The sequence below is a fragment of the Aethalodelphis obliquidens genome, unplaced genomic scaffold, assembly GCF_003676395.1.
Source record: "Aethalodelphis obliquidens isolate GAN/ISIS:26980383/991018 unplaced genomic scaffold, ASM367639v1 scaffold53, whole genome shotgun sequence".
NCBI lineage: Eukaryota > Metazoa > Chordata > Mammalia > Artiodactyla > Delphinidae > Aethalodelphis > Aethalodelphis obliquidens.
Genome location: NW_020837997.1, coordinates 2,315,443 through 2,340,557, shown reverse-complemented (window position 1 = coordinate 2,340,557; position 25,115 = coordinate 2,315,443). Strand labels below are relative to the sequence as shown.

The window sequence follows — 25,115 nt, the reverse complement described above, 5'->3', positions numbered from 1 at the left end:
AGCAGCCATCATCGCTATCCATCCCCATAAATTTTTTTTTTTTTTTTTGGCCACACCACGTGACTTCTGAGATTTTTAGTTCCCTAACCAGGGATAGAACCCGGTCCCTCAGCAGTGAGAGTGCCGGGGCCTAACCACTAGACTGCCAGGGAATTCCCCCCCCAAAATATTTTTACCTTGTAAATCTGAAACTCTATACCCAGTAAACACTAACTCCCCATTCCCCCCTCCCCTGGCCTTGGCAACTACCATCCTACTTTCTGTCTATGATTTTAGCTACTGTGAGTACCCAATATAAGTGGAATCATGCAGTATTTGTCTTTTTGCAATTGGCTTATCTCATTCAGCATAATGTCCTCAACGGTCATCCATGTTGTAGCCTGTGTCAGAACTTCCTTCCTTTTTAAGGCTGAATAATATTCCACTGTACGGATGAACCACATTTTGCTTATCCATTCATTCTGTTGCTGAACACTTGGATTGCTTCCATGTTTTATTTATTGTGAATAATCTGCTATGAACATGGGTGTACAAATATCCTTTGAGACCCTGCTTTCAAATCTTTTGTTTCATTTTTTAAAAATTAATTATTTATTTTTGGCTGTGTTGGGTCTTTGTTGCTGTGTGGGGGCTTTCTCTAGTTGCGGTGAGCGGGGGCTACTCTTTGTTGCAGTGCATGGGCTCCTCATTGCGGTGGCTTCTCTTGTTATGGAGCACGGGCTCTAGGCACACGGGCTTCAGTAGTTGTGGCACGCAGGTTCAGTAGCTGTGGCTCCCGGGCTCTAGAGCGCAGGCTCAGTAGTTGTGGTGCACGGGCTTAGTTGCCCCATGGCATGTGGGATCTTCCCGAACCAGGGATCGAACCCGTGTCCCCTGCATTGGCAGGCGGATTCTTAACCACTGCGCCACCAGGGAAGTCCCAAATCTTTTGTTTTAAAATCAGCCCTCGCCAGACACAAAAGGCCACACAGAGATCCCATTTATAAGAAATGTCCAGAACAGGCAAACCCACAGAGACAGAGAGCAGATTCATTGCCAGGGGCTGGGGGGGGGGGGGGGATGGGGAATGACTGCCAGTGGGGACAGCATGTTCTTTTGGGGGTGATGGAAATGTTCTGGAACTACACAGAGGTGGTGACTGTACAACACTGTAAATGGACTAAGTGCCACTGAAGTGTCCACTTTAAAACAGCTAATCTTGGAGACTTCCCTGGTGATCCAATGGTTAAGACTCCGCCCTTCCACTGCAGCGGGGCACGGGTTCCATCCCCCGCATGCCGTGAGGCGTGGCCAAAAAATAAATAAATAAATAAAACGAAACAGTTCAAAAATTGAAAACAAACAAAAAAAAGCTAATCTCACGTGAATTTCACCTCAATTGAAAAAAAAAAAGACCAATCCTCAGCTTTCAGAGGTTTTACTGACATATCTATGCAGGAAACACGCTGCTATCTGGGGCTGCTTCACAACAACACAGAAGGAGGAATGTGCTGGGGGCGTGGAGGGGGCAGGAGAGGGTATCTGATGTCCTCTGGAGCTGAGTGATGGATACCTGGGAATCCCCTAAACTTTTCTGTCCACATTTATGTATATTTGCAACTCTCAAGAGTTAAGTTAATAAACAGACTGTCTTCTATTTCAAGATTCAGATTAGCAGTTTTCCCCAGACCACCCCCCACCAACGCAAGCAGAACATAAAATCCTCAAAAGCACAGCAGGGCAGAGTCATCGCCCCGAGAGATCCCCCAGGATGCCCGGCCCAGAGCCCCCACCCTGTCCAGCTGTGTGATCTGGGCAAGTGACTGAACGTCTCTGGGTCCCACCTGTTCAAGGTGGGGTCAGCACCTGCCAATTTGCCAGTCCCTGGACACACCCCCTTCCCTCCCCTCCTCACTCCTTCTTCCACCTGGAGGAAGGTACTAGGCACCTGTATTTCCACCCCCATCACAGCACTGAAATCCTCGGCCTGCTCTCCTCTCATTGTGGAGGGGAGAGGAGAGGAAGGGATTTGTCTTAACCCCTACCTGCTCTGCAGGACAGTGGATGCCCTCCACCTCTGCTTCATGCTTATCCCACCAGGAAGCCCTGGGCTTTGTGGCCTTAACCAGCCCCAGCGCGGTGACTGCACCCATTTCCCTGCAGCCACCAGCAGGGAAGACCTTCGGGGCACAGGGAGTAGGGAAGGCAGCACCTTAAGGATCTCAGGCAGTCTGTGTCCAATTAAAAGCCTCAGTTTCTCCACCTGCAAAACGGTTATGAGGCCTTTGCACGCTCCCAAGCAGCTGTGAGGTTCCAATGAGTTTACATGTTGAAGGTTTAGCCTCGGGCTGGGCCTTGAGCACAGAAGCACTGACTGCCCCCTCCCAGCCCCACCGAGTCCCTGGGAGGCAGCCATTCAGAGCCATATACTTGGGAGGGTGGGCGGAGGGCTGGAGGTGCGAGAGGGGGCGGGGCCTGACCGTGCAGTTGTACTTGACGCAGTCATCCCAGAAGCGGCTGGCTGAAAACTTCTTGCGGAGGACCACAGTCAGCCCGTAGATGAGACACTGACCCACGCCAATGATGTTCCCTGCAGAGAGTGGACTCAATGAGGGGTCCCCAATCCCCCGCCCCCTCCCCCGCCCAAGCTTCCCTGTGGTACCTGCCGAGTGGTACAGGGGCAGACAGTCGTAGAGCACATCTGCCGCCTGCATGCTGTAGGAGTGGTGGGTAAATGCCGCTATGCGGTAGTACCTGCAGGGGCAGGGAGTGCAGGGGCTGGGACCCACACCCCCGAAAAAAGCATGGCGTGGAGGGAGCGAGCTGCGTACTGAGGCAGAGCCAGCCCAGCTCATAGGGGCCTTATAGGCTGGCAGGAGAGGAACATGCAACAAATAAAATGGTGCTTGCTCCCACGAGGGATATAATAGAGCAAAGGAATAGAGAGAGGCTGAAGGGGACAAAGCCAGGGAGGGTGGGGTAACCTGCCTGGGGAGGTGACACATGAGCTAAGGCCCGGCAAGAAGGTGCTGTAGGGTGAGCTAGGGAAGGGCACCCAGGTGAAGCGTAGAGCATGTGCAAAGGTCCTGAGGCCAGAAGGAGTCTGGCAGGTTTGAGGAAGTGTGAGGGGTCGAGGAGGGAGCGAGCGAGAGGTGGAGAGGAGGAAAATGACATCAGAGAAGTGGCAGGTGCCGCACAACACAAATACGGCTTTTATTCTGAGGGCCAAGGAGGGTACGGGGAGGTTTGGCACAGAGGAGGTCTGACTTAGGATTTTAAACCTTACTATGGTCACTGATGAGAAGGGGGCCGTTGGGGGCAGGAGTGGGGACAGGAGGAGACTGAGGAGGGGCAGAGGGCAGCACGGTGTCCTGAGATGGGCTGTGGGTTTTACCCAGTTGGGATCAAGATGCCCACAAGACCCCAAAAGGAGCTGGGGGTTGGGGGGATCAGGCCATAGAGAGGAACCGGAGTGGCTTTCCTGCGCTGGGGCAATGCCCACGGGCCCCTCACCTGCTGTGCACGACGATGGCAGCCTTGGGCAGCCCCGTGGTCCCTGATGTGTAGATGTAGAAGAGTCGATCTAAGAGAGATGTGGGTGTTGGGGACCGGAGGCTGGCGTGAGGGGGGCGAGGGGACTGGGTGGGCATCGGCAGGGGGGATCCCACCTGGACTCACCATCCATGCCCTTGCCAGGGGGCTGGGCTAGGGGGGCTGTGGAGGCCTCCTTCAGCAGCGGGTCCAGGAGCTGGGTGTCCGGCAAGACACCCTCGGGCCCCATGTCTCCAGAACAGAACTTGACCAGGCTCTTGCCCAGCTGTCCACTCACCTCGGCCACCACTGCGGCCCAAAACATATGTCACGGTCAAGGACGGGCAGGTCCCCTCCCAGGGCCGGGGAAGCACCATTTCCCTGCCCTGGGCGGCCCCAGGCCCCCACCGAGATGCTGCCCACACCCAGCCTCACCCGCTGCCAGCTCCCGTCCGAAGACCAGAGCCTTGGCGCCCGAGGTGCCCAGGCAGAAGATCAGAGGCTCCCGCCGCAGGTTAACATTGAGCAGCGCGGCCTCCATGCCCGCCTTGGCCAGACCCAGCCACAGCCCCACAAACTCAGGCCGGCCCTCCAGGAAGATGGCCACCACATCCCCTGGCGTGTAGCCCAGATGGCAGAATAGGTTGGCCACGGCATTGGAGTAGGCGTCCAGCTGCGCGAAGGTCCAGCACACGCCGCTGCCCGCGTCCACCAGCGCCAGGTGCTCAGGCTGCCGCCGTACCACCTCCTGGAAGATCTGCGGGATGGTGTGGCGGGCGCGCTGGTGCCACCGCAGCTCCAGGCGCACGCGTATCAGCACGAAGAGGCCGCTGGGAGGGGGGACGAGGGGACGGTGTCACTGAGTGTCCTGCCCGGCTTCCAGGAGACCACCCCAAGCCTCAGCATCCCCACGTGGAGAAAGCGGAGGAAAAGGTCCCTGTGTTCCCAAGGGTGGCAAGTGTTCAGAAGGACCCTTGGGTTGCTGGGTCTCTTGGAGAAACTAAGGGCAAAGGGCCATTTACCAGTCAGCCCAGAAGTAGGCGGATTCTCACAGCTGGCCAGGCCATGCAGTGTAAGTCAGAGTCACCCTGTCCTCCTCCACCACAGCTTGCTTGGTGACCCTGAGGGAGCCAGGCCCAGTCCTAACCTTGTTTTTCTCTCCTGGGGCAGCCCAAGTGCCCCATGCTGACCCCCCACTGCCTCCAGCTTGGACTCCTCATGCCCCACCTGCCTCAACCGGGCCCTGGGGTCCAGCCCCTGAGCTGGGGGGCTGTTCCACTCCCAAGTTACTCAATGGCACTAGGCACAGGCGGCTGAGCCATCCAGCACGTGTGCCCCCACCCAGGGGAGGAGGTGCCTCTGCCCCAGGTGAGGCCAGAAGACAGGCTAGCGAGAGGCCCTGATGGCAGGTGTCTTGCTCCTCTGTCTTCACCTGCTAGTAGAGACAAGGAGATCAGAGGCCCCAGGGGGAGATAGAACCCCAGTAGGAAGGAGCCAGGTTCCTGAATGACCCTGTGGAGATGAGCAGCCATCACTGATGATGCCAGGCTGTCAGATGAGTGAGACATGAACCTGTTTGTGTTGTTTTAAGCAAACAGAAATGGCTTTAGATCACAGAACCAAGAAAGCTAGAATTTCTCAGTGCAGGAGCTCAAGAAACAAGTGGTCTTCTGGCTTTACCTGGCTCTCTGCCCTGCCACCTGACTCTGAGAGGTAACTTTGTGCTGGGTTAAGCCACTGTCAAGTGGGGACCTGTTTGTTACAGCAGCTTGCTCTGCCCTGACCGAGACAGGTGGTCCTCACTCTGCCCCCAGGAAGGTTACCTGGGTGTGGTTCCCCAAATCCTAAATGAACACTTAGAACAGGTGCATTTTATTATATGTAAATTACACCTCAAAAACAACCCATGAAGACAGAGCAGATTGGTGGTTACTAGGAGCTGGGGGAGGGAGAATGGGGAGTAACTGCTAATGGGGACAGGGTTTCCTTTTGGGGTGATGGAAATGTTCTGGAGCTAGATAGAGCCGATGGTTGCACAACACTGTGAATGTACTCAATGTCGCTAATGGTAAATTTTATATTATATGTGTTTTACTACAATAAAAATGAATGAATGAATGAAACTCATGAAGACTGTCTGTGGCAAGGTTAAAAACAGGAGTCCTTACCTTCCAGATGTACACCCTGGAAAACTAACAGATAGAAAGATGTGCCACTGAGATTCAGACACAGGAGGAAGTGGGTGGAGATGAGGAAACAATCATATGAAGATCACGGAAGCTGGGGGATGGGCACATGGGTTTATTACATTATTCTCTCTACTTCTGTAAGCTTGAAACTTTCCATAGTAAAATGTTTTTAACACAGATTTTTAAAAAATAAAATAAAAAAATAAATTTAAAAAATAAAAAATATTTGGGCTTCCCTGGTGGCACAGTGGTTGAGAGTCCGCCTGCCGATGCAGGGGACACGGGTTCGTGCCCCGGTCCGGGAAGATCCCACATGCTGCGGAGCGGCTGGGCCCGTGAGCCATGGCCGCTGAGCCTGCGCGTCCGGAGCCTGTGCCCCGCAACGGGAGAGGCCACAACAGTCAGAGGCCCGTGTACCGCAAAAAAAAAAAATTAAATAAAAATTTAATTAAAAATGTTAATTTAAAAAATTTTTAAATAAAAGTTTTTTAATTTTTTTGGCCGCGCCGTGCAGCTTGCAGGATCTTAGCTCCCTGACCAGGGATTGGAATGGGCCCCCTGCAGTGGAAGTGTGGAGTCCTAACTACTGGACTGCCCAGGGAATTCCCTAAATTCTAAAAAAATTTTTAAAAAATCAAAAATCAAAAAAGTTTTTTTAAATAATGTTTTAACCCTCCAAAGGCTCCCACTGTTTTTTCGATCAAATGCCTTCCCTGTGGCCTGTGAGGCCCAGCACGGCCCAGCCCCATGCACCTGGCCACCTCATCACCCTCCATTGTCCCAGATTGCTCTTGCCTCCTTCCCTGATCTTCAGCAGGGCAGAGGTTCCTGCCCCAGGGCCTTTGCCCAGCTCCCACTGCCTGGAATACTCTGCCCAGGCCCCTCATCTCGGCTCCTTCTCATCCTTTACCTCTCAGCTCCAATGACACCTGCTCAGAGGGGTCCTCCCAGCCCTGCCCCGCTTGGATCAGTATGGCTATTTTAAAATATCCCTGCAAACCCTTTGACAGTCCTCCCTTCGAAAGGTGGGTTCTGTTTCCCATCCGCTTTAGTGTGGGCAGACTGAGGGGCTTGCTTCTAAGGAAGAGAATGTAGCAGAAGTGACGCTATGTGACTTCTGAGCCCAGGGCACAAAGACAGCACACCAGCACGCAGGAGCCCTCATGCCCTCTCGCTTTCCCTCTGTCTCAGGACACTGGCCCTAGGAACCCAGCACTGAGCGGTAAGGAAGCCTAGACATAGGAGACGATAATGATCATTTTTTAAGCCCCTAGTTAAAGGGGTAATTTGTTACACAGCTATAGGTAACTGATACATTCCCAGCACCCACACCCCCCCACCACCACCATCGTTTTATTCCTTCAAAGTGATCATCACAATCTAAAACTGCCATCTTCCTTTGTGGGTTTCCTGAATTCTTTGTCTTTTTCCATGAGAGCAGGCACCCTGTCTATCTGTCTATTGTGTCCAGGGATGTAGTCCCAGCACTAGAAACAGGGCCTAGAATGTAAGGACGATGCTGGTGTCCCACTGGCTCAAATGCAGTGTCCCACTGGCTCAAATGCAGCCCAGTCTCTTCTGCCTGTGTGACTGCAGTTGTTGAAGAGTGTCTCCAAAAATTCATGTGCACCCAGAATCTCAGACTATGACCTTATTTGGAAACAGGGCCTTTGCAGATATAATTAAGGTAAGTATGAGATGAGGTCATCCTGATTGCCTAGGTGGGCCCTAAATCCAATAACAGGTATCTCTACAAGAAGAGAGAGGGACTTCCCTGGCGGTCCAGTGATTAAGACACTGCACTTCCACTGCAGGGGTCGTGGGTTCAATCCCTGGTCGGGGAACTAAGATCCCGCATGCTGCACAGTACAGCCAAAAAGAAAAAAAAAAAAAAAGGAGAGAGAGCACAAAGACACAAGGGAGAAGGCTCTGAGGAGACAGAGGCAGAGACTGGAGTGATGCAGCCACAAGCCAAGCCAAGGACGCCTGGACCCCCCAGAAGCTGATCTGGGGCTTCTGGTCTCCAGAACTTTGAGACAACAAACTCCTTTTGTTTTAAGCTACCGAGATTGTGGTAATTTGTTACGGCAGCCCCAGGACACTCATACAGTGGGCATGGGTGGGTACATCCCTCTCTGGGCCTCCTGGTTAATGGGGACAATAAGATCCCATGCCTTCCAGGTCATTAGGGGACAAAAGAGATGGATGGAGACTTCTAAGGACAGGGCCTGGCGTGTCCTACATTCTCAATAAACTCTGTTGCTATCCTCTCCCCAGGGAGGTATGCACTGTCAGTAAGAAAACAGAGTTGAATTAGCATTTTATCTGCCCAGCAACTTGACTCATACCTACCCTGTAAGGAAGAAAGAGGAACAAGCAAGTTCCAAGAGCGGGGGCCAGCCCAGGAGGTCCCCTGGGAGTAATGGTCCAGGGGAGGAGGCAGGACATGATCTGAGGGCCTTGTGCAAACACTGATTCCTCAAGTGTCTGTCCCGGAGCTGTGAGCCCCAGCAGAGCTCAGAAGAAAGAAAAAGTGCCCTGGAGTCAATGGCCTTGGTTCAGATCCTACTCCACCGCTTACCAGCTGTGACACCTGGGCAGACCCTGCCCTCTCTGGGCCTCAGTCTCCTTACTTGGAGTATCAGGAGACTGAACATAACAAGCTCCAAGTGTTCTCCAGCTCAGCAAAGTGTAGGTACTGCCATTGTCCTATTTACAAAGAGGAAGCAGGGCCCACAACAGCAGTGCATCTGTAAATGGAGCAACAGTGCAATTCTCAGCCTAATACCTGTCAAATGTATTAAGTGCCCAACCAAGAAGAAGGATTGAAAAAGAGGGATTCATCGTTACTCTGCCCAGGAGGGTCGGGTCCTGCCTCTGGGCTTTGCACCTGCTGTTCCCTCTGCCTGGAGAACTCTTCCGTCCCCCAGGTCTTTGCACGGTTGGCTCCTTCTCATCTGACTACCTGTGCTGGGTGCCCCACACCTACCACCCTGGCTGCAGTAGTCATGCACTATCCTTGCCTCTCCCCCATGTGCTGTATTCTTCTTGTCACTGTCTGATGTTTAAATTATTTCCTCATTTCCTTCTCGAGATCCTTCTCCCTCATTAGGCTGTGGGCTCCATAGGACAGGAAAAGCATCATCTGGTGCGTTCATGGCGTGTCATGGTGACCATGGCATCCCCGAAGCCCAGACAGGGTGTGGGGCACAGGAGGTCCTCAAGGATGGGTAGAACAAATGACTTTCTCCAATGCAGACTAGCTGGAATCCGGTTATCTCACAAGCACGGCCAAGACCCCACCGTCACAAGCCTGAAACGGTGCAGTCACCTCCCCCTGGTCTCCCGCCTGCACCCTGGGCCAGGCCCCATTCTCTGTGTAGTGGGGTCAATGGTGGCCCCAAAAAGATACATCCAAGTCCTGATCCTCCAAACTTGTGAATGAGCCCTTATGTGGAAAAAGGGTCTTTGCAGATGTAATTAAGTTGAGGATCTTCAGATGAGATCATCCTGGATTTAGGATGGGCCCTAAATCCAATGACAAGTGTCCTTCTAAGAGACAGAAGAGGAGACACAGGCATAGAGAAGAAGGCCATCCAAAGACGGAGGCAGAGATTGGGCTGAGTGATGCAACCACAAGCCAGGGAACTGCCGAGGATTGCTGGAAGCCACCAGAAGCTAGGAGAGAGGCATGGAACAGATTCTCCCTTGGAGCCTCCAGAAGGAACCAACCCTGCCCACACCTTGATTTCAGACTTCAGGCCTCTACAACTATGGCAGAACAAATTTCTGTTGTTTTAAGTCCCCCAGTTTGTGCTTCATTGTTATGACAGCCACAAGAAACTAACACACTCTGCTTCATCTCCAACCTTTGTCTATCTTCCTTACCGCTCTCACCCCAGTGCCCCATTCAAGGGGGTAGAGGGGGTGTGTCTCCATTCCCACTGTATGGGAACAAGTGCATTTCCTGCCTGACTGCCCCAAACCCTCCTCACCAAGCCACCCTCTTCCTCCATGCAGGCCAGCCTAGCTGTGCTGCTTCCCTGCTCAGAACACTTCCCTGGGAACATAAAGACTGTCTTCTGCTCAGTGTTCAAAGCTCTGGAAATCTGGCTCTAACTCCAACACTGCCCAACTCATAGACCTCCTGCCATCACAATAGCTCCTTTCACACTCCCTGCAACACGGGGCCTGGTAGTCCCGTGTTCACTTTCTTCTATCAGCATGTGATGGCTGGAGCCACAGCAGCCAATATGAGACCATGAGGGTAACTAACAGGAGACGCCAAGCCTTTGAAGCAGAAAGGCAGAAGGAACTTGGGCCAATGATGACATGCTGAACACAAATTGATCAGCCTGAAGCCACCTCATGTCCCAATACCCCATTGCACATGGCTGTAAATGTGCTTTACTGTTGATGCCACTTCTAGTTGGGATTCCCACTACTTGCAGCTGAAGCCTCCTCGTGGAGAAACACCTCCCCAGAGGAGCTGATCCACAAGTGCAGCACACCTCCACAAAGTACCACCACACGCTGGACATCGTGACAGGAATGGGGACACACAGGTGACCAAGGTAGGCGTGATCCCTGCCGCTATGGGTTTACAGTCAATAATCAAGGAGAAAGCAAACAAAAACAATGACAGTTTTATACGTTTCCTAAGAAAAAAGCAACAGGATGATGTGATCAAGCACGACCAGGACAGACTTCACCCACGGGGCAGGGGAGCCTTGTCTGAGGAAGCAGCATTTGCACTGAAGTTTGAAGGATGACAAGGAGCCAGCCACGCGTAAAGCTCGAGGGGAAGTATTCCAGGTGGAGGGCACCACGAGTGCAAAGACCTGGAGGCAGGAAGGAGATTGGCAGGTTTAAAAGAGAGCAAAGGCCAGCGGGAGGAGAGGAGTGAGTGAAGCAGAGTGAATCGCTCCGCCAACTGGTATACTGATTTTGACACATTAAAGTCACACGGGGGAAATGACGGCGCATTATTCATTTGTAGCTTCCAGTGAGCAGAAGATGGGAAAGAATCCAAACATCCTGCAGTAGGCTTGGGGTTAGATGAACAACAGCTCGAGCTGAAGCTTACAACAAAAGGCTGCGCACAAGAACGGCGCCCCCGCGCTTCCCTGGTGGCGCAGTGGTTGGGAATCCGCCTGCCAATGCAGGGGACACAGGTTCGAGCCCTGGTCCGGGAAGATCCCATATGCCACGGGGCAACTGGGCCTGTGCGGCACAACTACTGAGCCTGTGCATCTGGAGCCTGTGCTCTGCAACAAGAGAGGCCGCGATAGTGAGAGGTCCGTGCACCGCGATGAAGAGTGGCCCCCGCTTGCCACAACTAGAGAAAGCCCTTGCACAGAAACGAAGACCCAACGCAGCCCCCTCCCAAAAAAAAAAAGAACGGCGCCCCCAATGCAAGGGATGAGGAAGGACCCTAAAGGTAAATGGGGAAAGTTACTGCTGACCACGCGGCAAAGATGGCAGATTGAGCACTCAGACACTGACTGTTGACAGTGCCTCCCAAAACGGCTAGTACAAGGTCTTAAGTGTGAACTCACAAGGACCGGGAAAATGGAAGTGGAGACCAAATCACCCCACTTTGGGAAGCTGGGCAGCAGCACATGAGAGGTGGAGGCCCCAGGAGGAGGGGGAAAGCAGAATCCTGGGCTGCAGTGGAGGATTGATGGAAATCTGTTTAAGAAGCCCCCTCCGTGAAATAAATGTCATGGGGACGCAATGTACGACATGGTGACTATAGTCAATAATACCTCATGGCATATTTGAAAGTTGCTTAGAGAGTAGATCTTAAAAGTTCTCCTCACAAGAAAAAAATGTTTGTAACTCTGTATGGTGATGGATGTTAACTAGACTTACAGTGGTGATCATTTCACAACATACCAGTATCCCCTACTTTTCAAAAATTCACTCTAATGCCACTTCTCTTTTGTGAAAGACCAAAATTAGTACCTGTTTTTGCTAACCGAAAGAAATCCAAAGAGGATTTTCGCTTTAACAATGAAAGGCAAGAAGTGAAAATAGCGTTCGGTGTTTGTTCTGCAGGGAGCTGTTATAGGGGCAGCGCGCACCCAAAGCAGTGAGAGAGGCACTGCCAAGCTCCTTCCCTGGGAACTACACTCAGCATCCCAGCATCAAGCTGCCATAGCTTTGAACTGTGTCTGTGAGCATCTGAACTTTATCTCAATTTATTTTGTGCACCCATTAGCAAGATGCATCCTAAGGTAATTGCTTCTTCCCTTTACACCATTTAGGTTTATGAAAGGTTTCAGAGGAATGCACTATTTTCGGGTAGCAGGAGAAACCTTTATGCAAATAGCAAATCATTATGTTGCCCACCTGAAACTAACAGAGTGTTATATGTCAGTATCTCAATTGAAAAAAAAAAAAAAAAGAGGCTACCCAGGAAAAGATTGAAAGTCCATCCACAGGAGGGTTTCTGGGTGGGGCACCTCCCTGCAAGTGGGTGTTAAGTGAATGTTTACTTGCCAGATGTCAAGCCTCCAGCCCTCTTCCCCGCTGTGTTCCTGGGATGCTGCTGGTGGGGCCTGTGCCCAGGCCTGGAGGAAAGACCCAAAGACACTGCACTGGACTTTCCCCAAAGCACCACCTGGCCAGGTGACCCCATCATGAAGCTCAGTTGACAAGACCCCCTCACCTCCTACACACATCCATGCTGAGAGCTTCTAATTGGCTTTACAGCCAAGGACTACCAGACTTCTGGGGATTTCCTCTAATAGGGATGATGGAGACTAAAATAAACAAAGAAGAAAATCTTTGAGGAAAAAGAGATTGTGCAAAGTGAAAAAAACTAATAAAGTCATTAATATCCTTGAAAATGTACGAAGATATACCGCATCCATGAAACAAGAATAGGATGCTATATAAAAGCTTTCAGGGAATGGAAAAAAAAAATGATCCAGGAAAATTTAAATGTGAGGGCACAAAGAATGTACAACATACACATGAACCCTAATGAAAAATATGGGGCTTGGGGCTTCCCTGGTGGCGCAGTGGTTGAGAGTCCGCCTGCCGATGCAGGGGACACGGGTTCGTGCCCCGGTCCGGGAAGATCCCACATGCCGTGGAGCGGCTGGGCCCGTGAGCCATGGCCGCTGAGCCTGCGCGTCCGGAGCCTATGCTCAGCAACGGCAGAGGCCGCAACAGTGAGAGGCCCGTGTACTGCAAAAAAGAAAAGAAAACAAACAAACAAACAAAACAGGGGAAACTGCAGGGGAGAGTAAGGGGGTATATGGGAACTCTCTGCACTTTCTGCTTAATTTCTGTAAACCTAAAACTGATAATAAAAAATAAAGTCTATATAAAAAAGAAAAAACATAATTAAAAATCAATTAAAATAGTCTATTAATTTGAACAAAGAATCATAATAAAAAATTTTAAATGTGAGGGCATAAGTTAAACATTAATAGAAGAACTAAAAGATATATTTGAAGAAATATCATAGAAAGTAGGATAAAACGATAGAGATGGAAAATAAAAAAGATAAGAAGATAGCTGATTCACTTTGTTATAAAACAGAAACTAACACATTATTGTAAAGCAATTATATTCCAATAAAGATGTTAAGAAAAAAAAAGATGTGAAAATTATAGAACCAGTCCAGAAGATCCAACATCATATTCATTCAATAAATGTTATCAAGCTAGACATTGTTCCAGGCACTCAATAATAGGAGTTCGAAGAAGAACAAAGGAAATAAAGGTGAGGAAATCACCAATGATAACATCAAGAAAACTTCCTTGACCTGAAACCCACCAACAGATCATACAATGGATGGAAATAACCCACCATCTTGAAAAGATCCCACAAGCTTCCAGAAGGAAAAAAAGAAAAAGAAAAAAAAAAGTCACTGCAAAGAATCAGGAATCAGAGAGTTTTAGTCTTCTCAACAATAACCATGATGTGAGAAGAAAATAAGAAATGCCTTCAATTTTGAAGGAAAATAATATCCAACCTAGAAGTCTATACCCAGACCATCAGTCAAGTGTGAGTGTGGAAATAAAGATATTTTCATACATGGAGGGTCTCAAAAAATTAAATTTCTATACATGATTTCTCCCAAAGCTAATGAAGATATGTTCCAACTAATTAAAGGAGTAAACCAAGGAAGAGGACTATCAGGGACCCAGGAAACAGGGTATCTATCCAACCCAAGATAGAAGTGATGCTAATCCTCAGGAAGATGGGTAGGAGCAAGCCTGGTGTAATGGCTGCCCACCAGGTAGAGAGAGCAACTAGACCAGCCTGGACAGATTGGAGGCTAAAAGAGAGACTTCTCCAAAAAGATGAAACTGAAAGCCCATCTGACGCCATAAATATTAGAGGAGAGAGAGACAAATGTCGTGGAGTTTGGCTTTGAAGTAGAGATAAATACATAGAAAACTAACCAATACAAAGGCAATCAATAACTCCAGACAAAAATACATAAAGTTGTTTAATTCGTATTATAAACAAGCATCCTTTTGGCTGTCTATTTAATGCCACATTTTTTGGTGTCTCTGTGCTTTTTGTTGTTGATTTTGCTGTTTAAAATGGGCCCCAGGCATAATGCTGAAATGCTGTCTAGTGTTCCTAAGTACAAGAAGGCTGTGATGTGCCTTACGGAGAAGATACACGTATTAGATAAGTTTTGTTCAGGCATGGGTTATAATGTTGCTGGCAGTGAGTTCAACAGTAATGAATCAACAATATATATTAAATGATGTGTCTCTAAACAGAATACACACGAAACAAGATTATGTATTGACTGGTTGATGAAAATGTGATCAGAGGCTTGCAAGAACCTAACCCTGTATTTTCCCTAGGAACAATGGTTCAGTATTTGCTAATTCAATGTTCGCAGCAACTTTGTAGAACAAAACTATCACAGGGAATTCCCTGGTGGTCCAGTGGTTAGGACTCCGTGCTTTCACTGCCGAGGGTGCGGGTTCAATCTCTGGTGGGGGAACGAAGATCCCGCAAGCCTTGCAGCATTTCCAAAAAAAAAAAAAAAAAAGAAGAAGAATAAAACTACCACAAATAATGAGAATCAACTGTAATAATATTGGGACAATGAAGAGATGGAAGAACATGTGTGTCTGTGTATGTATGAGGGTGGGTATGTATACACCATGCACAGGGACAGGAAGAGAGTGAGGACAGGGGGATAAAGGGATGCCAAATCCTCATCTTCCATGGTGTGAGATGACAGATCTAGTCTCAAAGTGAAAAAAATGCAGATTTGTCACATAAGCCATTTAGAGACGTGGAGGTGAAGTCCAAAAGATTCAAAGGAGAGGTAAGAATCACTCCTGGAAGGGAAGGGAGAATGTGGGTAGAGGGTGGGGCTAGCAGCTGCCACTTGAGGTAGAAGGCTAGAGTCTTTCATCTCGAAGCCTGCATGACTTTAATAAAAGCAAAAATTTCAAGTGAAAGTGGAGAGAAGAAAGAAAGCAGGAGGTGAAGAATATGATGGAGAATGTGTGGCCATTTGTGAGCACCAAGAACAAGAAGAGGTCTACATATATTTCTTGGGAAAGAGACACAAGATGCCTCTGAGGAGAGGAACTGCAGGGCTGGGGGCAGTGGAGAGAGGGCAGCGTTCACAGCAAACCTCTCTCTAACATTTGAATTTTGTACCTGTGTTATGTATTAACTGTTGCAAAAAAAATAACTGAAAATGTAACATGTTAAAAATTAGCTGTTTATACATCCACCTCCCTGGTCGGATCCTGATATCTCAACCATTCAATGAATAAATAGAGTTGCTACGGTGAGCAGCCTCAGCATTTACTGAGCTAACCTTACGGCCACCCTCCAAAGTAGGGTTCTAAAATCCCCATGTCAGATGGTGGATGAGCTGGGAGCTCAGGGAGGTGAATTACACACCCAAGGTCACACAGCAAGTAGAGGACAGAACAACACAGACCAGGCCCCCTGGCAGGGTCCCTCTGTTCCTCCTCAGGCCTGCTCCCAAACAGTCACCACGCACCACGTGACAGAACAAGTGCCCGTGCTGCACACAACAGGTGCTCGATTCATGTTTTCTTAAAGAAGAGAGGATGCACGAGGTGTACTCTTAGAGATGAAGGAACTAAGACTCAGAGGGTGATGTTTCATGCGCTAGCAAGGCGCAGAGTGAGGGCCACAGCTAGACGCTCCGGCTCTAGCCACCAAGCACCTGACCTCTGAGGTACCCACTGCTGGGTGAAGGCGATCAGCACCAACAAGTCTGGGTGCCTACTAGGTACCCAGCTCTCCTCTAAGAGCTTCAGCAGAGCACCCCAAGAACCCCATGAAGGGGTGCTAGCGTTACAGCCATGGGGAGAGGGCCATCAGCAAGGGTAGGAAGCACGGGAAGCAGCTCCCGCAGGGGTGCTCCCTGTCCACAGACAGCACAGCAGAGAAACTCGACTGAGGCTGCAGTGGCTCGCGCTCAGGTCACTCAAGCGTTCACAATGGGGCCCAGTCTTCACGGCCTGTCCCTCCCGCCCTCGCCCCCAGCCTCTCTGGAGCACACCCACACGGGCGGGCAGTGGACTCCAGCCATATGTCTGGGCCACATGTCTGGGCCACCCCCACCCTGGCAGCAGCACAAGCCACCCCCACCCAGGGGACAAAGAGGCCACTGTCCACCTTTGGGCCCTTCCTGAGGCCTCTTCTTGCCCCTCTGCTCCTTCTGCCCCTTCCTGCTTTCACCCTGAGCTCTAGGACACCGGGGCAGGGAGAAAGAAGCACAGATGAATGTGATCAGATTTCATGAGGAAAACAGAAGACGAGTTAGAAGAACGGAGGCTGGGTGCTTAAATATTTCTGAACCTAGGTTCTAAAGGCAGCCGGCCTGCACCACCACCCCAGTACAACACAGCAGCTAAGAACACGTACTCTGGAGTCCTGCCGCTCCTCAGCTCTGTGTTCTTGGGCAAATGACCTCCCCTCTCGGTGCTTTGGTTCACCAACCACAAAATGGGATTAGTAAGCATTCCTTCCTTACAGGACTGTGAGAACACTAGAACAAAACCTGGTACAGAGGTGGGTGGGTGTTACATAAGCTGCATTAGTTAGCTATTGCTGTGTAACAAATTGCAGCCAAAATTACTAGCTGAAAAGAGCGAACACTGATTATCTCACAGTTTCTGTGGGTCACAAATCCAGAAGCAGCTTAGCTGGGTGGTTCTGGCTCAGGGTGTCTTGTGAGGCTGTAATCAAGGTGTCAGCAGGGGCTGTGATCATCTCAAGGTTTCACTGGGAGAGAATCCATTTCCAAGTTCACTCATGTGAGACTCTCCACAGAGCTGCCTTACATGACAGCTGGCTTCCCCCAGAGGGAGTGACCCATGAGAGAGAACCCAAGATGGAGGCCACAGTCTTTTTTATTACCTAATCTCAGAAGTAATATCCCATTGCTTTTGCTGTATTCTGTTCATTAGAAGTGAGTCACTAGGTCCAGCCCACACTCAAAGGGAAGGGATCATACAAAGGTGGGAAGACTGGGAGGTGGGCCCATCTTCCAGGCTGCCTCCTACAGAAAGTGTGTCAAGCTCTGTGTTGGGGACTTGGAGTGGACCCAGCTTCTGTCCTGTCCCAGGGGAGACAGAGCTGGTCACAGATATCCCCTTCCTTGGGCATGAAGGAGTGAAGACCTGCCATCCAAAAAAGGAAGGAGTGAAGACCTGCCATCCAAAAAATATATCCTGTGCTCCTGTTGTGTGCCGCCCTGACGGAAGACCAGGGCCACAGGAGCACAAAGTCCAACACGGTCTCCATCTGTGCTGGCCCCCCAACAGGGCCCACAGTTTAGTGGGGGGAAAGAGACCCCAAAATTAAAAAGCAAGAAAGCAGACACATATGATAATTACAAATGACTGATGCCACTAGTGGTTACAAGTCAAGCTCCAGAGCCACACTGCCTGGGTTCAAATCCTGCCCCCACTACTGGCCAGCTGTGTGACCTTGGGCAAGTGACAAAACTATGCTGTGCCTCAGTTTGCTCATCTGTAAGATGGGACAAGAGAGTACCCACCTCTCAGGGTGGTTGGGAGGACTTGAAGAAGTCATGCTTAGCATAGTGCCTCACACAGAGGAAGCCCTGTGTAAATCTTGGCCATTCTGCCAGAGAACAACAAGGTGGGAGGGTCTACAGCGACAGAGGGTCAGGGGAGAGCTGTCTGACAAGGTGACATTTAAGCCATGGCATGATGAAAATGAAGAGCAGGGGAAGAGTGATCTGGGCAGAGGGCATAGCAAATGCAAAGGCCCTGGGGCTGGAATAAATACGAGTGTGTTTAGGAACAGCAAGGAGGCCAGTGTAGCTGGAAGAGTGACAAAGGAAAGGACAGGAGGTTGGGAACATGGTCAGAAACCTCATGTGGTCTAGATTCTAAGAGCAACAAGGAGCCATGGGAGGGTGCTGAGCAGGAAAATTCAGCAAAGGGTCCCCTGAGGGAGGCAACATCATAAGGCGTTGCCAGGCAAAAGGAGGGCCAGTGTATTCCAGACAGAGGAAAGCAGGCTGAGCCTGACAAGGCAAGTTGATCTGGGGGCCAGATGAACCTATGGAGAGGTGGGGAGTGGCAAGTGGGCAGGGAATAGATTGTCAGGACCTCAAGTACCCAGCTGGAGGCTGAGTCTTTTCTACTGCAGAGGATGGAGGTTGTGGAGGGTGTCTGAACAGAGAACACAGTCCAATCTGCATGTCAGAAAACCAAGGGCAGGGGCCAGGGCGTGGAAAAGAAAGGTCAGGTTCTAGAAGGTTCAGAACCAGTCAATTTGCAGTGGAGGTTTTTCCAGCTGCACACCATCCCTGCTGCTCACAGAGCCTCAGTTTCTTCACCCTTACAATGGGTTAGTCCTCCCACCTCCCCATGGGCACCAAGACTGGCAGACCCATAGCAAGTGCTCAGGGACTTCCACATGGAGGCTGTTCCTGAGATTTGCTCCGGTGGTAATGCCCAGAAGCACTTATTTCACCCCAGGAGGACTCCCAACAGCTTCTCTGAGGAAGCCCCTAGAGATACCGCACAGACCTTCCAAGGATGCCTGCAAACACCACCAGAATCCCCGCCCCAGAGATTCTCAGTCACCAGAGACCCCTAAGCAAATCTTGGAATACACAGCAACCTCTCCACAGACTCTGAACCCCCAAAGTCACGCACAGACCTCAAACTCTCAAAGAGCACCCCGACCACAGAGAGACCTGTAAATGGCCCTGAGGAGACAAACACCCTTCAAAGGCTCTAAAAGCCCTTTACACATGCCCCAGGAAGCCCTTTCATTCTCCCTGAGAAAGTCCCCCTGAGAACGCCTAGGGCCTACCGGAGTCCCTGAAGACGCCCCAGATCCCTCCCACAGTCACCAAAGCCCCACAGAGACCCCCCCAAACACGCACGGCCTCCCAATCAGCCTCAGCTCTCTGGAAGTCCTACTCGCTGCCCTAGTACCCCCAAGTTGCCGTCCAGAACCCTGAGGTCACCCACGCAGGCTCAAGGACATTGAAATCTACCCATCTCCCTCCAGGGAATCCCTCAAGATGTCCCCTGCTGGTGCCCTCAGAGTCCCCCAACCCACTCTTTTCAGGTCCAAGCCCCGCCCCTAGCCCTGCCCTCACCCAAACCCCGCCCCCAGTCTCCAAAACCTCCCCCCTCCAAGCCCTCAAGGTCCCCCACGCTGCCCTTTCAGCCCCCTCTGTTCGCCCCCCTGGGCGCTCAGCCCGCCCCCGACCCCAGCCCTTGTATCAGGCCCGGGCTGCACTCACAAGAGGTCCCGCCTCGCGGTTTTGCAGACGATGCGCAGGAAACGCCAGCCGCCGCCGCCTACGTACACGCCGAGCGCCACCGCTGTGCTCCAGGTCCACGGCAGTCCGAGCAACCATAGCAGCACCAGTGAGGCCACGGAGGCCGAACCCGCACCTGGAGCCCGCATCCTAGGAAGGCGGAGAGCTGTGAGGCCACTGTCCGCCCGGGCCCCGCCCCACGGCCAACCCAACCCCGCCCAGATGTCGCGCTCCGCTCCCGCTAGGAGCCGGCCCCCCCCATACCTGGGATTGGGCATGTCTCAGACAGGCTCCGCCCCATCCCAAAGTGGGCACAGGCCTCCTTGCTCCTAGCCCGGCCCAGGCTTTTCTGCCAATCATTAGTGTATCTCCACGCCCCTAGGCATATCTCTTCCATTCCGTCAGTCACTGGCAAGCCCCATCCCATGCCTCGACTTAGCAGCTGTACGCTGGACCCAAGCTCCATCCTAACGACTTGGCCCCCAAGCCTAGAGTCCACCTTGGCCCCACCACAGACCCAGGTCCTGGGCTTTCCTCCAGGTCCCACCTCTATCCGCCCCACCTCCACTGGCTTGACCCCGCCCCCAGGTTAGGTCTCCGGCCCCGCCCGTAAGCACAGGCCCCATTCCGGAGCCCCGCCCGCCCTGGACCAGGTTCTGCCCCTAGGTTAGGCCTATGGCCCCGTCCACAAGCACACGCCGCACCCACTCTGGGCCGCAGTAGCTCAAGCCCCGCCCCCAGTCCCCGGCCTAGCCCGTAATCCCAGGCCCAAGTTCCACCCCGGTCACCGGCCCCGCCCTCAGGCTTTGGCCCAGTCACCACCCTCCGCCTCACTCCTAGCACCCTAGGCCCCGCCCCACCTGCCCTCCCAGGCCGGCTCTCTTCCGACCTGTCTGGCTTAGAACCGCTCTGCCGCACAGCCGCAGAGCCGACGCCCGCCCCCTTCCGGAGGCCACGACCATAGAGAGGCCACCCTGGCCAGAGTGACGACGGCCAGCGAGACCCAGGGGCTAGAACGCCTGGCGAGGAAGGCGGCTGTCTCCATGACAACCAAACTTCGCCGGCCTCCCAGCTCCCCCGTCCTATCCCTGCCGGCGATTAGGGAACACGTGCGTCCCTCAGCCAAGAAAGGTTTGGCTCCCGGGCGCTCCCGGCCCAAGCCGTAGATGGAAACCAGAATTCCTACCCCGGGGGACTAGCAACTCTCAGTTCACATTCAGGGCCTACCTGTACTGGGTTCTTGCCCCAGTTTATTCTAAATCCAATCCCCAAAGCCTCTTCGGACTCCAGGGACCTGGGGAGTACTAAACTCACAGCCTAGGGGCCCCCAACAACCCCTACCTCAGTCTTAAAGATATATTCCAATGGACTTCCCTGGTGGCACAGTGTTTAAGTATCTGCTTGCCAGTTCAGTCGACACGGGTTCGAGCCCTGGTCCGGGAAGATCCCACATGCCGCGGAGCTGCTGAGCTCCTGCACCACAACTACTGAGCCTGCGCTGTGGAGCCCGTGAGCCACGGCTGCTGAGCCCACGTGACACAACTATTGAGGCCTGTGCGCCTAGAGCCCGTGCTCCTCAGCAAGAGAAGCCACCGCAATGAGAAGCCCACGCACCACAGCAAGGAGTGGCCCCCAGCTCCCAGCAACTAGGGGAAGCCCGCGCTTAGCAACAGAGACCGAACGCAGCCAAAAATAAAAAATATAAATAAATTTTTTTTAAAAAAGATATATTCCAAGGACCCAACTAATCCCAAATCCATATCCCGAAATCTTGTCAGTTAAGTCTCACCGCAGCAGCCCAGGGAGGGCAAAATCCACACACCAGTTCCCCACCCTTCCACAGGAACTCCACAGTCCCTTATTTGCATCCCAAGGTCCTAAATGCTAACCTAGAGACCCTAAAGCCCTCCCCCTGATCAGGTGCGGGCCAGTGCTGGCCTCGCTGCCCACCACCCTGTTCCCTGGCTGACCTGGAGCCGCTCACAGACGCTCAGGCTTTGGCTGTTCTGTCGAGGGTTACCAGAGCTCAGGCAGCGACAGTGAGTACAAGACAGAGGACTCCCCTCCGGGGCTTCTGCTTCTGCAGACTCCTGGGACCTGCTCTGACTGCGTTGTGCCCATGTGGGCTTCTGCTTTGGCTCCTTCTCTCCAAACTCCCCTTTCCTCTGCCCCTCTGCGCACCCCACCCTGCTTGTTTTCTGTGCAGCTTGGCCGACCTTCTCAGCACTCTCCTTGGGAGGTGGCCAGGGCCTGCTTCCAGCACCATTTAGAGGACAGGACCGTTCAGGCGCTCCCCTCCACACACACACACACACACACACACACACACACACACACACACAATGGCCACCTAGGGTGGATAAAATGGGGACGAGGAGGCAGATCTGAAGGACAGGCCCAGAGCCAGTCACTGATCCCCTACTTTCTCAACCGGGGGTCAGTGGAGTCAGCAATGCCCAGTAACTACAGCAGCACTCTTATCCTGCCAGGTAGCACTATTGCGATCACCCCACTTTAGAGGTAAAGAAACTGAGGCCTGGAACTGTCACACTAGCTGGAGTTGAGATTCATTCATTCACAAATTTGGGCAGACAGCTTGCTCCCCTTCCTCACCCTCCTCCTCCCCTTTCACTCTTCCTTAAACTTCTCCTCCCTCTTCTCCATCTTGCCCTGATTCCCCCTACTTCCCCCTTCCTCCCTCTCTCCCCCTCCCCCTTCTCCTTCCCCTCTTCAAGGCTCCCCTTTAGCCTTCCTCCACTTCCCCTTTGCTCACCTTCTCCCCCTCCTCCACCCACTCCTCCTTCCCCTTCCCCACTTCCTCCTCCCCACTACTCCTCTTCCCCTTCTTCCCCCATCCTCCTGCCTTCCCTCCTCCTCCCTTCTTCCTCTTTCTTCTTCCCCTCCCTTCCTCCCCTTCCCCCTTTCTTCTCTCTCTTCCTCCCTCCATCTTACCAAGTTTACTGAGCCCCGACTAAATAGTACACGTGGGGGCTTCCCTGGTGGCGCAGTGGTTGAGAGTCCGCCTGCCGATGCAGGGGACGCGGGTTCGTGCCCCGGTCCGGGAAGATCCCACATGCCGCAGAGTGGCTGGGTCAGTGAGCCACGGCCGCTGGGCCTGCGCGTCCGGAGCCTGTGCTCCGCAACGGGAGAGGCCACAGCATTGAGAGGCCCGCGTAACGGAAAAAAAAAAAAAAAAAAATCGTACACGTGGGACTTCCCTGGTGGTCCAGTGGTTAAAACTGTGCTTCCACTGTAGGGGGCGCAGGTTCCATCCCTGGTCGGGGAACTAAGATCCCAAATACCGTGGACGGAGATACTCTTCTCCGTCAGCAATCCCCAAATCCCCAAAAAGGCTCTGCAAACCCAACTTTTTCTTAAGGTAGTGCCAGTACTCCGGCGGAGGGACCACTTCCGCGGCACTAGACCCTGGCTGTTTTCAGTGATCAATGATCCCTTTTTACCCCTGTTTATCCTTTATTTATCCCTTTACATAGGGGCTTCCCCATACCCCCCAAGGACATCACACAACACATGGCAGCTTTCGCCCCGTTACCTTCCTAAGATCTGAAAAATTTCCAATTCCAAAAACGTAACTGTCCCCAGGGATTTCAGATGACTGGTTAAGGAACGATCCTATCCCTGTTTCACAGGAGGGAAAACTGAGGCCTGGACAGAGGGACAGAACTCAGCTTTCAGGGCCAAAGCAGGCTCTGAGCCTCTCCAGTTGCGTGGCCTTGGGCAGGTCACCTCTCCCCTCAGCACACTGTTCGCCCTCTGGGTGGTAACGCCCACCTCCCGCGCGCTGTGCAGAAAGGCTCACTAGGGGCTTCTGGTCTGGAGAGGGAGCAGGCACACAGTAGGTGGAGGGCACAGAATGATGGGTATCTCCCTTCCCCGGCTGACCACATGGGTCTGCAGGCCACAGCAAAGGGAGTTCTTGGAACTTTCTGGAAGAACAAGAGGAATGAAGCACACGTTGAAATAAAATAACCGGAAGATCAAAGCATGGGAATAGCACTATCAGAAGAACATGAGCGCCGTGTGGGAGGGAGCCATTTCTCTGCACCAAATTCAAGTGCCCACTACAGTAGGGGTATTAGTTTATTGGGGCTGCCATCACAAAATACCACAAACTGAGTAGCTTAAAACAACAGAAATGTATTGTCTCTCAGTTCTTCCTGAAGCCAGGAGTCAGAAATCAAAGTGTCAACAGCCTCATACCCTCTGAAAGTTCCAGGGACCCTTCCCTGCCTCTTCCAACTTCCGGTGGCTCCAGGCGTTCCTTGACTTCCGGCCATATCACTCCTATCTCTGCCTCTATCTTCACGTGGCCTTCTCCCTGTGTGTCTGTGTCCTCTCCTCTTCTGCCTCTTATAAGGACACTTGTCATTGGATTTAGGACCTACCTAGATAATCCAGGATCATCTCATCTTGAGATCCTTAATTTAATTACATCTGCAAAGACTCTTTTCCAAATAAGGTCACAGTCACAGGTTCTGGGGGTTAGGGCTTGGATATATCTCTTTAAGGGCCACCAGTCAACCCAATATAAGCAGGGTGACCCGTTAGAGCGGTGATTCTCAACTAGGGGGCAATCCTGCTCCTTTGGACACTTGGTGACACCTGGAGACATTTTTTTTTTTTTTTTTTTTGCGGTACGCGGGCCTCTCACTGTTGTGGCCTCTCCCGTTGCGGAGCACAGGCTCCGGACGCGCAGGCTCAGCGGCCATGGCTCACGGGCCCAGCCGCTCCGCGGCATGTGGGATCTTCCCGGACCGGGGCACGAACCCGCGTCCCCTGCATCGGCAGGCGGACTCTCAACCACTGCGCCACCAGGGAAGCCCGAGACATTTTTAATTGTTACAACGTGGGACCAGGTGTGGTGGGGATAGGGGTGTTATGGCATCCAGTGAGTAGAGGCTAGGGATGCTGCTAAATGTCCTGCAATGTTCAGGACAGCCCCGCACCGCAGAGAGTGACCGGGCCCCAACTGCATGGGGGCTACAGTTTGGAAATTCTGGGATAGTTGAAAGGCCCAGTTAAGTTGGAAGGGACTCTGCAGCCTGACAGGCGTCATTTGCTGGGTGACTTCTCCCAGGCTCTGTGCTTCACCTGCAAAAGGGAGTAAAACCATACAGGCCTTGTAGGGCTGTTCTGAGCACACAAGGCTGGCACCTATGTTGACCTGAAAAATAAAAGTTATTTTACCAGCAAAGATGGGTTTATGGGGAAATAGCATGGAATTACAATTCAGGACAAGCAACCTACAGCGAAAACCATAGACAAGTCCAACAACAACAACGACAATAAAAAGGAGAGGAACATTATTTTATAAAGAAAAAGGAGGGGGGCTTCCCTGGTGGCGCAGTGGTTAAGAATCCACCTGCCAATGCAGGGGACATGGGTTCGAGCCCTGGTCCGGGAATATCTCACATGCCACGGAGCAACGAAGCCCGTGTGCCACAACTACTGAGCCTGCAGTCTAGAGCCCACGAGCCACAACTACTGAGCCCGTGTGCCTACGGCCTGTGCTCCACAACAAGAGAAGCCCACCCAATGCAACGAAGAGTAGCCCCCACTCGCCGCAACTAGAGAAAGCCCGCACACAGCAACGAAGACCCAACGCAGCC

General features: G+C 52.0%; 1 protein-coding gene across 7 annotated transcripts in view; it reads right to left on the bottom strand.

Moving 5' to 3' along the window:
- Positions 1–20,277, bottom strand: part of SLC27A1 (solute carrier family 27 member 1) — a 29,791-nt gene extending 9,514 nt beyond the window's left edge. For 2 of the 7 annotated variants that reach the window (XM_027084636.1, XM_027084643.1), the window contains exons 1-7: positions 19,750–20,275; positions 19,468–19,635; positions 3,946–4,340; positions 3,658–3,819; positions 3,493–3,562; positions 2,642–2,757; positions 2,460–2,569 (exon numbers count right to left, since the gene is read on the bottom strand). In XM_027084636.1, coding sequence (XP_026940437.1) covers positions 2,460–2,569; positions 2,642–2,757; positions 3,493–3,562; positions 3,658–3,819; positions 3,946–4,340; positions 19,468–19,635; positions 19,750–19,763 — 1,035 coding nt within the window. In that variant the 5' untranslated portion in view covers positions 19,764–20,275. Of the gene's footprint in view, positions 1–2,459; positions 2,570–2,641; positions 2,758–3,492; positions 3,563–3,657; positions 3,820–3,945; positions 4,341–19,467; positions 19,636–19,749 lie in introns of all 7 variants that reach the window. The other 5 variants (XM_027084637.1, XM_027084638.1, XM_027084639.1 and 2 more) reach the window with 5 other exon arrangements.
- Between the last annotated feature and the right edge of the window lie 4,838 nt (positions 20,278–25,115).